The following is a 15182-nucleotide window of genomic DNA, read 5'->3' on the forward strand; positions in this document are numbered from 1 at the left end:
CCTTATTCTCCTATTTTTATGGCCAGTCTTCCTCAGGCACCATAACAGCTCCTCTTCATCTGACCAGCATCAGGACAGTGATCTCCAGGACTCTATCATGAGCCCTACTTTCATCTCTCTCCTCACATACTCCCTGCACAATCTCTAACGCAGTCAGTCTTCTGTCCAGAGCTCCGCAACCCATATATACCACCAGCTCTTGGCTATCTTTGCATAGGGGTTCTGTACTCAAAACTTAGCATGTCTCAAACCAAACCAAATTTCCTGTCTGTCCCTCTCGCTAGGATCACATCAGAGTACTCCATCAACCAGAGTCCAATCAGGAGAACAAAACCACATACCAATTTGAACAAGAAAAGTTTTTCAAATAAAGAATGATTATTCATTCAACAAAGGATTGAAGTAATAAGAAACTGGCCAGTAAGAAGTAAAAAGAATTCTAAAGAATAAAGGAACAGATGGCACAAAATACAACCACACATCTTACACAACATAATACATCATCACCACTGCCTTTGGGGCTGAGACAGGACACCCAGGAGAGTTCCCCCAGTCCTCAGAGATGCAGACCTTGCTGTAGAGGGCTCATATCCAGCAGAACTTCTGGAAATCCATCCTCCAGAATGACAAAGAAACTTGTTTCACTGGAGGCACTCTGCTACCAAACTACCCGAAGGGCAGGGGTAGTGGTGGGGGAAGCGGCCAGAACCTGGACAATGAAGAAGCCCACAGGCTGCAGAAGGTTGCCAGGCAAGACACTGGACCCAGCAAGTAAAACTACTTCCTCCTTCAGTCTCTCTCAACATCTCACCAGCTGGCCACGGGAAAGTATTTAAAGGGTTCACATTCAGGGACAATAAGGTGAGAAGCGATAAGTCAGTGACGGCACAAGTACCACCATCATCATCATCATTCGGGCCCAAGCTGGAAACCTAGGAGCAGCTCTGATTCTTCCTTCAGTCAAGTTTTGTAGGTTCTACTTTCTAAGTTTTCTTACATCCGTCCGCTTCTCACCACTCCCACTGTCAATATCCCAGTCTTGGCTCACAGCATCTCTTACCAGCATTGCCAGCAGAGCCATAAGCCTCCCACCACAGATATGTCTTCTCTCTTTCCTGCAACTGCAACCACTGTGATCTTGGTAAAGGGCAAATCCTTCTGTCAATCCACTGCCTAAAACCTCTCAGGCATTTATCAAGTGTCCCTAAGATGAGATCCAAAATCAGTAATGGTTTTGAAAATTCTCTGCATCTTCCCCCCTCAAACTCTATGCTCTCTGACAACAGGAACTTTTTGTTGTTTGCCACGTGAGGAGATCCTGTTTTGTCGCTTTGCTTTTCCTCTGGGCAGCTGGAAAAGCCTTCCTTTGTCCCCATTCTGCCACACCCACTGCTCAGTCCTTTTTCAGGTCTCAGCTTAGATGCTTCCTGCTCCAAGCCAGGTGCTTCTGCGAAGTACAGAACCTTCTTCCATATTCAGAACACACACTGCATGCACATTACTGTAACTGTTAACTATCTTTCATACTTTTATTTCTATGAAGACCAAAAAAGAAAAATTTTCTTCCTTACCAGTGATCACAAAGAGATGTATAGGACAAAGCAGGTACTCAATGAAAATCAGTTCAATTAATGAATCCTGAATGAAGTAGGAAGATGAGTTTATGATGTGAATAACAGCTTAAAAGGAAAAGATTTTGGTTTTGACATTATACCTGATATGCTGATCAGTGTGCACATGATAAGATTGCCCATATATCATTCTAAGCATGAGAAAATGCCTTTGCTACATGCCTAACAACTAAGTAAAAAATAAAGTCTATTCCTCTTGGTGGCGGGGGGAACACGACACACGGGACTTAATTCAACCAGCTGTAATAGAAACTGGTATGACTGTATTGTACAAAGTAAGGGAAAAGACTGTTAGTTTTCAAAGTGAACAGTGCAATTCCAATGTAGTGTGTATATCAAAGGATTCAGTTTATTTACACTCAATAATGAAAATCAAATATTACAACACAACATTCCTAGCACATCATGCTTCCACAGTAGAAAATCAATACATCATATTCGTTTTCAGTAACTTGTTTACCCAACCATAGTTCTAGAATCATTATGCAATGTAAACAGTCTTCTCAAGCACTTTCAATCCATCTGAAATCAAAACTAGGCCTTCTCTAACACCTACTCCAAAAGGGAATCTCTCTGATGACTCTCCAAAACCTTGATCGGGGCCATAAGGAGCAAAAGCCATAGAGGTGAACTGGAATGTCGAATTATTTCACCACTATGAAGGATGTTTCCTCTATTTATACAGACGACAGTCTGGCCAACCAGAGCAGAATATAACGTCTTGTACTTTTCCATCCCCCATCCCCCAACACTCAGTACAGTATTACTCTAACAGCGAAAGCATAATAAACACAGGCTAGCTGCAGAACTCCAATGACCAATCGTAACTTCCTCAGGAGGAACATTCCACAATGTAATTACTAAGGCTGCCTTGGTAAAACCTTCACACACAAGCAGCAAGGATGCACATGCCCACACTCCACACATATTTTTAATTCTTAGTCCAAAATAACAAAAAGGACTCAAATATCTACCAATGACATACATTCCTGTCATTATTTTTAACTGTTCTACGCCAATTGATGTATTTAATCTTCTATAAAGTTTCTTAACACGTACATCCATAGCCTAATCAAGGAAAGCCGATCAACTAAGATGAAATACAAAGAAAGACTTCAGAGCTATTCTCTCTAGCAAGAACACTCTTTCCTCAGGCATCTGCATGACTCACTTCTTTGTTCAAAAGCCCCTTCCAACCAGCCACTCTTCAAACCCACCATTACCACACCCTCAGCCAAACCCTAGCACTCCTTTTCCGTTTCCAGCCCTTTTTTCTCCACAGCTCTTATTACCATCAAAAACATGTCTGTACTCCTTTGTTTATTGTCTGTTTTCTATTTAGGAATAAAACAATGTTTTAGTTTTATTCAACTCTGCTTCCTCAGCTCCTGAAACACAGTAGGTACTCAACAGATATTGGTTGAATAAATGAAAACAGAAATTGATCTTAATATACTTAAGTGGGAAATGAAAAGCTCTCCAAGTGGAAATGGAGACCTTAAAGACCAGAGGACTTTACAAATTAAACTGCTCCTCAAACTGCACCCAAAAATCACTGTCTCAAGTACATTTTAACAAAAAGCAACAAATTCTGTTCCGCTTTATCACGAGAAAAAATCCTGAAGAGAATACATAAATTATATATGGCTGTACTCTTGCCTGGAAAATCCCATGGACAGAGGAGCCTGGAAGGCTGCAGTCCATGGGGTCGCTGAGGGTTGGACACGACTGAGCAACTTCACTTTCACTTTCATGCATTGGAGAAGGAAATGGCAACCCACTCCAGTGTTCTTGCCTGGAGAATCCCAGGGACAGGGGAGCCTGGTGGGCTGCCGTCTATGAGGTCGCACAGAGTCGGACACGACTGAAGTGATTTAGCAGCAGCAGCAGCAGTTAGGAATATTACATCATACCTCTCATAACTTTACAAGGTCCAGAGAATATATATTATATATATATATAAATATATATATATACATAAAATATACAGAGAATCCTGGCCTTATATTTGTTTGTAACAGAATTTTTTCTCCAGATACAACTCTCTTGATATTACAACTCTTTATAAACACTGAAGTCTTGGTAGCTGCATTCTTAAATACTCTCATTACCTAAAGTCCTGCACATTGTATTGTTAATGGGTACATTCTGAATCAACTAACTTTGATGGAGAAAATTAGACTACTGGATGTGCCACTTGGCCATTAAAACAAAATAGGGAGGGGCTTCCCTGGTGATAAAGAATCCACATGCCAGCCAGGAAACACAGGTTCAATCCCTGGTCCAGGAAGATCCCACATGCCTTGCAGCAACTAAGCCTGTGCACCACAACTATTGAGCCTGTACTCTAGAGCCTGGGAGCCACAGCTACTGAGTCCATGGACTCTACAGCCCATGCTCTGCAACGAAGAGTAAGTAGCCCCTGCTCACTGCAACTAGAGAAGAGCCTGGGCAGCAATGAAGACCCAGCACTGACAAAAAAATAATAAATAAATAAAATTTTTTTTTAATAAAAAAGGAGGATCCCCTGGTGGTCCATTGGTTAGAACTCGGTGTGTCCAAGGCAGTGACTCGAGTTCAATCCCTAGTCAAGGAACTATGATCCCACATGTCCCGTGGTGCAGCCCCAAATAAAGGTGGGGGGGCGCAGAATATAGACTGAGCAAATAGCTCACAATATTCATTTAGTCAAGAATCATTTTCAGATTTTAATGGATCAATAAAATAAAATAAGGAAACAGAAGTAGGGGTTAACAAATGCATATTCAACATTTAAGGAAACCAACTGCACAATTCTATACAGACTTCTGTGGGAGGAGACAAAGGGAATAAAACATATGGCCTCCACACTAGAAGACTTTTAAAATCCAACTGAGACAAAATAAACAGGAATCACAGCATCAATGAGAAAAATGTACATAGTCTGAAGCAGAAGTTCTTTTAAATCACCCAGATGCCAGACAACAGACACCACATATTAGAACAACTTGACTGTGTTGGTTTTTTTCCCCCCCAAATCAATGGCACTGTTGATGTCTCACCCTAGGCTATTATAATTATTGACAGGATGACATTTCCCCACCTACTGATATCTGGCATGTCCGGCTGCTACTGCTACTGCTACTAAGTCGCTTCAGTCGTGTCCGACTCTGTGCGACCCCACAGACACCAGACCACCAGGCTCCCCTGTCCCTGGGATTCTCCAGGCAAGAACATTGGAGTGGGTTGCCATTTCCTCCTCCAATGCATGAAAGTGAAAAGTGAAAGTGAAGTCGCTCAGTTGTGTCCGACTCGCAGCGACCCCATGGACTGCAGCCTACCAGGCTCCTGCACCCATGGGATTTTCCAGGCAAGAGTACTGGAGTCGGGTGCCATTGCCTTCTCCCATGTCCAGCTATTACTAAGTATTTTCGTTTCTATCTCCCAAATGTCTTCCAGCTTGTCCCCACCGCCCTTCTATATCACACTAGCTGGCCTGGTGCAGCCCTCCTGATCACCTGGCTAAACCCACTGCAAACACAAGTCTGATGAAATCACTCCTCTACCAGCTTCCACCTTCCACTGACTGAAGTCTGAACTCCTTGGCTCTCTTTTAAGGATAAAACTTCTGGTCTCAGCCATTACTTCTCTGTGTTCCAACCGCCTCATCTTGGCATCCACACTTTCCCACCACATAAAGCACATTTCTCTTTTTGCCTTATTTTTCAACGTTTCTTACTTTTGAAAGGCCCAGTTTAAATGTCATCTCTGGGAAGATGATTCCTTTGATCCTCACAATCAGGATTATCTATAGTTTCCTGAGCATCATGACAGTACTTTGGTTGTACTTCTATTGAAACAGACTGTATCTCTGTCATATCAAATAACAGTCTGATGATAGTTTTTGTTTGTCCACCCTCCTCCTGCCTAAGAATCTCTTCCTCTTTCGGGGACTTAATAATACGGAGTTTGGATGGAAACAGGGAGGGCCAGTCAGGGTGCTAAACCCTGCTGGCCATCACAACTGGCACAGGAATGAGCCCGTGTCCCGAGCACGTCCACCTGGAAGTGCCCCTACAACTTTTACTACAACCAAGAGAAATAATCATCTCTTTTTCCTGGGTCCTCTGGCTAGTGGGAGCTGCAGGCAGTCAGCTCTGCTACAATGTGAGGAAAGCCTTGTGAGAGTGAAGCTAACACAGAAGAAAGCAGGAATAAGATGGGGGAGGAGAGATTCTCACTGCGTCTCTGAACCACTGGATCCATCCAGGTTCCCCCATCAAGCTTCCAGATTACACAAATTTCACAGCCTTTTTTGCCTGTGGTTGATTTCTGCCACCTGTCAACCAACACAGTACTAATACAAGTGTAATCATGATCTGAGTTATAATTAACAGCACTCAGGGCAGAAGGAAGACAGAGCAGCAAGAAAGTCAGTATGGGGAGGGCGCAAGTGTGATTAGGGATGAAGGTGTAAGGGCTGGAGGCCATTCTAAGGTTGCTGGTTTCAATGAGTTACCATGTCAGGCTACTGCAGAGACTCATGCAAAGGAGGCACAGGATCTGCCTTAGGTTTTTAAAGACCACTGCATGCAGTGTTATGAAAACACAGTGTGTATGCATTGGGTGACGTGGGGTTGGGGAGGAGAGGTTGTCTTAGGAGCAGAAGACCTGTTAAGAGACTGGCTCAGGCCAGAAAATGTTTGTCTTTTTAAAAAATCCATTATTTTTGTTATCAGTTACAAGTTAGGAAAGAAAGAGAAATCAATCTATGATGTTTATGCCTGATGTCTTGAGTATCTACTATATGCAACCCTGGTGGCTCAGATAGTAAAGAATCCGCCTGCAATGAGTTCAATCCCTGGGCTGGGAAGACCCACTGGAGAAGGAAACAGCAACCCACTCCAGTGTTCTTGTCTGGAAAATTCCATGGACAGAGGAGCCTAGCAGGCCACAGTACATGCTATCACAAAGATTCGGACATAACTAGCAACTAACACACACACACACAAACTGCACCCTTCCAGGCTCCTCTGTCCATGGGATTCTCCAGGCAAAAATACTGGAGTGGGTAGCCATTTCCTTCTCCAGGAGATCTTCCCGACCCAGGGATCGAACTCGGATCTCCTACATTGCAAGCAGATTCTTTACCATCTGAGCCACTAGAGAAGCCAGGTACTGTTTTACTTTGAACAAACTTCAAGAGATACTGAAGGACAGGGGAGCCTGGTGTGCTGCAGTCCATGGGGTCCACAAAGAGTCAGACATGACTTAGCGACTGAATAATAACAACTACTACTTAATCATCTACTCCTGTAAGCATCACAAAAACCCCATGAAAAGAACATAATTATTATTCATCACAATTTTGGGATATGGAATTTGAAATCTGGAGGAGTTAAGGAGAATGTCACACATGTCCTAGGTCACACAGTTAGTAAATGGTGTCAAGATTAAAAACCCAGAACCAGTGCTCCCAACCCGCTCATTACTAACAACTCCACTCCAGTGGCTGACTCTAACAAGAGATACAAGGAGGAGATCACTGTAAGTTTATTCACTTTCAAAACACTTCTTGAGAGCTTAATATTTTTTGAGAAATATACCTGGCACAAGGTATTCAATCCCAGATAATTTTTTTGGAACTTACAGTCAGGGGAGGGGGTCAAGGAATATATAAGTAAGTAAGCAAACAACATAATTTCAGACAATAAATGACTTGAAAATAATAAACAGTAAAAGGAAATCAACCCTGAATATTCAATGGAAGGACTGATGCTGAAACTCCAATACTTTGGCCACTTGATGCAAAGAGCTGACTCATGGGAAAAGCCCTTGATGTTGCGAAAAGTTGAAGGAAGGAGGAGAAGGGGGCAGCAGTTATTGCATGGCATAACTAACTCAACACATGAGTTTGAGCAAACTCTGGGAGAGAGTGAAGGACAAGGGAGCCTGGCATGCTTCAGTTCATGGGGTTGTAAAGAGTCAGACATGACTGACTGACTGAACAACAACAAGGTGATTAGCATGATGGGCTAGGTTAGGCTGTGGGCCGGGGAGGGGTGGGGGGGGCCCTCCCTAAAGGAGTAATGCAGAAGGAGGGCCTCAGTCATATGGGGAAGCAAACAAAGCAAAAACCTTACATATAAAAGCATTCCAGATGGGGGTTAGGATAAACACAATATACCCAGGGTGAGTCAACTTGCCGGTTCCTGAAACAACAGAGCAGACAGGAGGCCAAGGATTCAATCCCTTCTGTTAGCTCAAGCTAACAGAGTGGGAGCAAAGTAGAGAGTGGTCAGAGGTTACATCAAAGACTTGGAAGAGCCAACTATGCCAGCATCTGGCTATGGCCACAAGAAGAAATCTAGATTTTACACTGAGTGGGATAAGGAATACCTAAACGGTTTTATCATGAGAAACGCTGGGCTGGAAGAAGCACAAGATGGAATCAAGATTGCCGGGAGAAATATCAATAACCTCAGAAATGCAGATGACACCACCCTTATGGCAGAAAGTGAAGAGGAACTCAAAACCCTCTTGATGAAAGTGAAAGTGGAGAGTGAAAAAGTTGGCTTAAAGCTCAACATTCAGAAAACAAAGATCATGGCATCTGGTCCCATCACTTCATGGGAAATAGATGGGGAAACAGTGGAAACAGTGTCAGACTTTATTTTTGGGGGCTCCAAAATCACTGCAGATGGTGACTGCAAGCCATGAAATTAAAAGACGCTCACTCCTTGGAAGGAAACTTATGACCAACCTACATAGCATATTGAAAAGCAGAGACATTACTTTGCCAACAAAGGTCCATCTAGTCAAGGCTATGGTTTTTCCTGTGGTCATGTATGGATGTGAGAGTTGGACTGTGAAGAAAGCTGAGCACCGAAGAATTGATGCTTTTGAATTGTGGTGTTGGAGAAGACTCTTGAGAGTCCCTTGGACTGCAAGGAGATTCAACCAGTCCATTCTGAAGGAGATCAGCCCTGGGATTTCTTTGGAAGGAATGATGCTGAGGCGGAAACTCCAGTACTTTGGCCACCTCATGTGAAGAGTTGACTTATTGGAAAAGACTCTGATGCTGGGAGGGATTGGGGGCAAGAGGAGAAGGGGACGATAGAGGATGAGATGGCTGTATGGCATCACTGACTCAGTGGACGTGAAGTCTGAGTGAACTCCGGGAGTTGGTATGGACAGGGAAGCCTGGCGTGCTGCGATTCATGGGGTCGCAAAGAGTCGGACACGACTGAGCGACTGAACTGAACTGAAAGGGTTTTAAGTAAGAGACTGATGTGATCTATATTTCTGAAATCATTCTCACTGCATCAAGAATGGATTTCAGAGGGACTAAAGTGGAAGACTGGAGGGTAACAAGGAGGCCAGCACTCCTAGAGCCACACTGGGCATACACACGGTCATCAGTTGATACAGATCTGCTGAAAGAATGAATGAATGCTGCAGGTCCAGTGAGAGAAGATGACTGAGCAGAGCAAAGGGGCTGAGTGCTGCCTCTACAACCCAGGGGAGAGCCAGAACCCTAGTGGTATTTCAAGAACCAACAAGCATTCATTTAGTGAGCAGTGTTCAGGCTTTTTCAGGGGCTTCTTGCCCGTTCAGGTTTTGGTTAAGGGCCTGGATTCTGGACTCAAAACTGCCCAGATTCAGGTCTTGCTTCTATCCTCTGTCCGTAAATTATATACTTTCCTTCTCTGAATATCATCACCATCCTACTCCTAGGATGCTGTCCTAACTCCTCTCCCCTTTCGGCCTTTTCAACAGTCTGCCGCTATAGTCTTCTTTCTTTAACTATGATATGCCACTGGTATCCAAAAAAGACCCTAATAATGGTGAACAATCTCTTCCCTCAGGTAAGTTTGCAACATTCCTTTATACAACTGTTAACATCTGCAAAGAACTTAACTAAAGCAGCTTATTCTTACCCACACTGACAGTTTAGCTTTAGTATTTGATCTTCTATAACTTTAGAATTCTATGACAGATGACTGACAAAAACTAGTCTGCCAATGCCTGAGATTTCTTGTCAGGGAATGTACAGTGTTGAATTTACCCCAGAATAATACTAATTGACAAATTAACTTTTGTGGTTTTCTTTTTAAGTTTCCACACTAACCAACTCTAGTCCCTTTTAGAACTACTAAACAGTCCAATTAAACTCTAAAATGTTACATCATTTTGTGCCATCAAAATACCTACTCTCAAAATAATATTCCCTCTTCACAAGCCAAGGACTTAAAAAAGAAAAATACTTTAGGGCTAAACAAAATACTTTCCTATCAGGGATCATAAGAAAAACACCCATTCATTGAGGTTGCAGTGGTCATCTACAAACAGTCATGGTGACCTAGCAGGCTCAGCCTCTGGTTTGTAAAATTCTACGTTCTCTTCCCCTTTTTGCCATAAAACTTTAATTTTAGCCACCAAATATAATCACACTCTGGCCACTGACTAGCTCACATTAAATAGCACGGACTTTTTGATAATATATAAATACTGCCTCTAAAAGTAGAGTTGGAACAAAGATATATTTTACCTACTGCTAGAATCACATAATTTCTTAAATCAAATGCCTTAGGTTGCTACAAATACATGCTATGGTTAGGCACAGAATCTTAGGATACTGTTTTCCTTGCCTGTGACAGTTGAAACTATGTAAGCACCAAATAGAAACATAACAAATGTTTCTTTGAATAAACTGCCAAGAAACAGCACAGAAAAGCTTCAAGCTAGGAACATAGTGATGGGTGCAGGAGCCCCAACTTCTTGTGGCAGCTCCCTCCAGCTCACAGCCCACAGATCAGTGTAACTGCACAACCAGGATCCATCAGTCAGTCACCCCAGGGAATTTCCCCGGAGGACTGGATTCTGTGGACATCTTCTGTAACTGCCAAAAGCTACATAGAATAGAAGCAAAGGAAAAAATACTAAGAAACTGTCATGCCAATTACCAATAAGGTTTTCCCACTGTAGGGGTATCTGGGGGCAGCAGGAGTGGGAAGAGGACAAATAATAATTTAATTTAATTTTTCAAAACTGAATTTAAATACTGATTAATATATGCATACATTATTGAAAGACAGTGGGGCTAGGAGAGAAGAAAGACCAGCAGTTAAGGATGGAAAACTTAAACATTTAAAACAGGAATACAGTCTGCAAACTGGATTGTAGAAAAGATATACTCAGTCTGTGCTTTTCATATAATTTCTCCTACACATCTTTTCTACATTATCTGCCAAAATTTGTGATCCTTCATGCTTTCAGGATTAATGGCTACATTAAACAGGAAAAAAATCTCAGAGATTTTCATTGTTAAAGAATACTACTGAATGCTTTAGAATTATGCATAACTAGGATTTTAAGATCTCATTTAATTTGGGGAGTTTCTTTTTAAATAACACCTTTATTTTTCAGTGGGAAAAGGTCACAAATATTAGCTTTGATATTAACACAGCCTAAGAAAGCTTGCTTATAAATCCTCCTTTTGAAACTAATTTTAAAAATTATTTTTTAAGTATCCAGAAGAAAGAATAAAGACATATTTTACAAAATTGCTTTTGCTATAAAGGTGTTTTCTCACTTATCTGTAACACTGAGAAATACTTGCTATTTTAAGGTTTCTGGCAAAGGCAAACTTAATATTTATCTGGAGACTGGGAAAACTGGCTACTGTCACCACATAAAAACAATTTTTCTTTCATATTCTGAATCCTCTTGATATGACTTTATATATTTTCATATGCATAATCAACCTGCCTTTTTCCTATTTCCTCTGAAATTAATCTCTATTATTTATCAACTATGGAATGCCCTCAAGTAAGTAAGATTTTGCTTCACAGTATGTCTTTCACCCTGTTTATTAAACTTATATGCAGAGTACATCATGAGAAACGCTGGACTGGAAGAAACACAAGCTGGAATCAAGATTGCCGGGAGAAATATCAATAACCTCAGATATGCAGATGACACCACCCTTATGGCCGAAAGTGAAGAGGAACTCAAAAACCTCTTGATGAAGGTGAAAGTGGAGAGTGAAAAAGTTGGCTTAAAGCTCAACATTCAGAAAACGAAGATCATGGCATCCGGTCCTATCACTTTATGGGAAATAGATGGGGAAACAGTGGAAACAGTGTCAGACTTTATTTTGGGGGGCTCCAAAATCACTGCAGATGGTGACTGCAAGCCATGAAATTAAAAGACGCTCACTCCTTGGAAGGAAACTTATGACCAACCTACATAGCATATTGAAAAGCAGAGACATTACTTTGCCAACAAAGGTCCATCTAGTCAAGGCTATGGTTTTTCCTGTGGTCATGTATGGATGTGAGAGTTGGACTGCGAAGAAAGCTGAGCGCCGAAGAATTGATGCTTTTGAATTGTGGTGTTGGAGAAGACTCTTGAGAGTCCCTTGGACTGCAAGGGGATCCAACCAGTCCATTCTGAAGGAGATCAGCCCTGGGATTTCTTTGGAAGGGATGATGCTAAAGCTGAAACTCCAGTACTTTGGCCACCTCATGCGAAGAGTTGACTCATTGGAAAAGACTCTGATGCTGGGAGGGATTGGGGGCAAGAGGAGAAGGGGACGCCAGAGGATGAGATGGCTGATGGCATCACTGACTCGATGGACGTGAGTCTCAGTGAACTCCGGGAGTTGGTGATGGACAGGGAGGCCTGGCGTGCTGCGATTCATGGGGTCGCAAAGAGTCGGACATGACTGAGCAACTGATCTGATCTGATCTGATGTGATGTCTTTCATAGCATCAAGCTACTATAATACTGAACATATCATTTCAAAAGCAATGATCAGTGATGTCTGTCTCCAATAAAAGGTACTCCGAAGTGCCTGAAATACCTGAGCACACTTCCTGAAAGAGGAGGCCTTCTGCTGCCCATCAGGACCATTTCCCATTAACCCTGAAAGATACAGACACTCAAGCAGCCCTTGCTTACAAACATCCAGTAACCCCACCTCCGCCCACCCTCTGGCTGCAAAAACAAAACAGTTAAGATGTGCCTGGAACGGAACCAAGCACTTTGTTTCAATCCTCCCACTTGCTCCTTACTGCATCCTAAAAGTCGGTATTACTGTTATGCCCATTTTAGAAATCAGGCAGCCATGGTTGGAAGAGGTTAAGTATCCTGCTCAAAATCATACGAAGTCTTTAAATCAGACATTCTCTTAACCAGATATTTAGAAGAATATGAAGGAAAGAAAGTAGGACAAGCAGGTAAATTGTGGGAAAAAAATTATTTCAAGCAACACTGGGCAGCCTGAAGAGGAGACAAGAAAGCAAAAAGCCTCCACACCTCTCTTCCTATCCCTCCCCAACACACACATTTAATATACACACAGTTGTCACCTCGACAAATGTAACTCCACCAATTCGAAATCCACGCACATTGACAGAGAGGCAGCTCAGCACAGGGATGCAGCGTTGGGTCTACGGATCCCAGCTGCCAGGGTCTGAACCCCTGCTCGACTACCTACTTATCACCTCTATGCTGCTAAGTCACTTCAGTTGTGTCCGACTCTGTGCGACCCCATAGATGGCAGCCCACCAGGCTCCCCCATCCCTGGGATTCTCCAGGCAAGAACACTGCAATGGGTTGCCATTTCCTTCTCCAATGCATAAAAGTGAAAAGTGAAACTGAAGTCACTCAGTGGTATCCGACCCTCAGCGACCCCATGGACTGCAGCCTTCCAGGCTCCTCCATCCATGGGATTTTCCAGGCAAGAGTACTGGAGTGGGGTGCCATTGCCTTCTCGTACCACCTCTATAACTCTATTTAAATTACTACTCTCTGGGTTGGGGAGGGAGATGGGAGGGAGGTTCAAAAGGGAGGGGATATATGTATACCTATGGCTGATTCATGTTGAGGTTTGATAGAAAACAATAGAATTCTGTAAAGTCAATTATTCTTCAATAAAAAAAATTAAAATGAATAAATTACTCCTCTCTCTGCCTTGGTTTCTTCATCTGTCAAATGAAGAAGTAACAGTATCTCCTTCCCAGTCTTGTCACAATGATAAATGTCCTAACACACTGTCAGAAAGCACAGGACAGTGCCTGGTACAAAGAAGGTATGCAGTGAAAGCAACCTATTATTTATTTATACCTTATTTTACTGATTCCCTGGTGGCTCATATCTTAAAGAATCTATCTGCCTGTAATGCAGGAGACCCAGGTTCAATCCTTGGGTCGGGAAATTCCCCTGGAGAAGGAAATGGCAACCTACATCAGTATTCTTGCCTGGAAAAATTCCATGGACAGAGGAGCCTGGCAGGCTACAGACCATGGGGTTGCGAAGAGTCGGACATGACTGAACGACTAACACTTACTGCGAATAATCCTGGAAGTTACAGGTAAGACATCTGAATGTGTAATGGTTCAAACAGATGACTGGGAGCACAAAATACCAAGCCCTCAAATCTGGTCTCCAGAAGTTGAGGTGGAAAAGCTGCCACGTGGAGGTCTGAGAGGTACGCAGGTAGGTATAAGGCAACAAGCCACCAGCATCAAGTTGGGGTAGAGAGAGAGTGGCTTTGGGCTGGTGGGGGAAGTAAGAAGGTCACTCACATAAAAGGAATTGGGAGGATCCTAAAACAAACTCTGTTTCCTAACAATACCTAAGGTCAGGATTGTTCCCAAGGAGGAAAAAAAAAACTCTTCTCCATATGATTTCTTCAGACAAAAGCTCATCAGACAAGACAGTGGACAGGGGGACTAGGAGAGCGTTAATGAAATGCTACTGAGTCAACTAGAATTCGATTCTTTTATTTTCTCATAATACCCACTCCTTCAGCTACACAGTTGTCACCTCGACAACTTCAACTCCATCAATTCGAAATCCATGCACATTGACAGAGAGGCAGCTCAGCACAGGGATGCAGCGTTGGGTCTACGGATCCCGACTGCCAGGGTCTGAACCCCTGCTCGACTACCTACTTACCACCTCTGTAACTCTATTTAAATTACTACTCTCTGGGTAATCAACAGGTAAAACAGTAAGAACAAATCATTCTCCTGCCCTGGAGCACCCAGAGAAGCCACACGCCCTAGCTGGCCTTGGTTCTCAATGTGCTGCCCCTGCCAGGGTCAACACAAACTAGCAGCCCAGGATTTCAGGAGCAACCAACCTTGACCACATGTAATTTACTGTTTTGTTTTTGTTTAATTAAAAAACAGCAGAGTCATTTTATTTCCAGATAAATAGCAACATGGCAATGAAGGCAGTTCTCTGATTGGAAGCATGTTTTCATTACTTGGCCCCTACCTGCAAACGTCTCTGACAGAGAATTAAGAGGGCAGGAGAGAGAGGGGCAAATTCCATGTTTCTGGCCAGGATTCCTGAATGATAACAAAGTTAAAATTATGCTAACCTGGCTAGTTTGGCTTAGCGGATCCCTTCCTATCCAGGATAAAAATCTGTCAGGCAAAAGAACATGTACAATATGTATGGTTTTATTCTAAGATCCTACTGTGCTTATTCCTGTAGCAATTAGCAAGCTGAACAGTCCTCATGATAACTCCATAGATCAAGTCAGAGAAGGTCTGA

General features: G+C 42.7%; 2 protein-coding genes across 8 annotated transcripts in view; one reads left to right on the top strand and one right to left on the bottom strand.

The window, feature by feature from the left end:
* The window catches only part of RERE (arginine-glutamic acid dipeptide repeats), a 416635-nt gene that overhangs the window by 346696 nt on the left and 54757 nt on the right, over positions 1 to 15182 (bottom strand). The window lies entirely within an intron of this gene.
* The window catches only part of LOC147356587 (uncharacterized), a 106278-nt gene continuing 100550 nt past the window's right edge, over positions 9455 to 15182 (top strand). The window contains exon 1 of the mRNA XM_086342927.1: positions 9455 to 9478. Within this exon, the coding sequence (XP_086199053.1) occupies positions 9455 to 9478 (24 nt within the window). The remainder of the gene's footprint in view (positions 9479 to 15182) is intronic.

Source organism: Bos grunniens, chromosome 16 (assembly GCF_055505025.1).
Source record: "Bos grunniens cultivar Pamir isolate PY7600 chromosome 16, Bosgru_T2T1.0, whole genome shotgun sequence".
In the NCBI taxonomy this organism is placed as follows: Eukaryota; Metazoa; Chordata; class Mammalia; order Artiodactyla; family Bovidae; genus Bos; species Bos grunniens.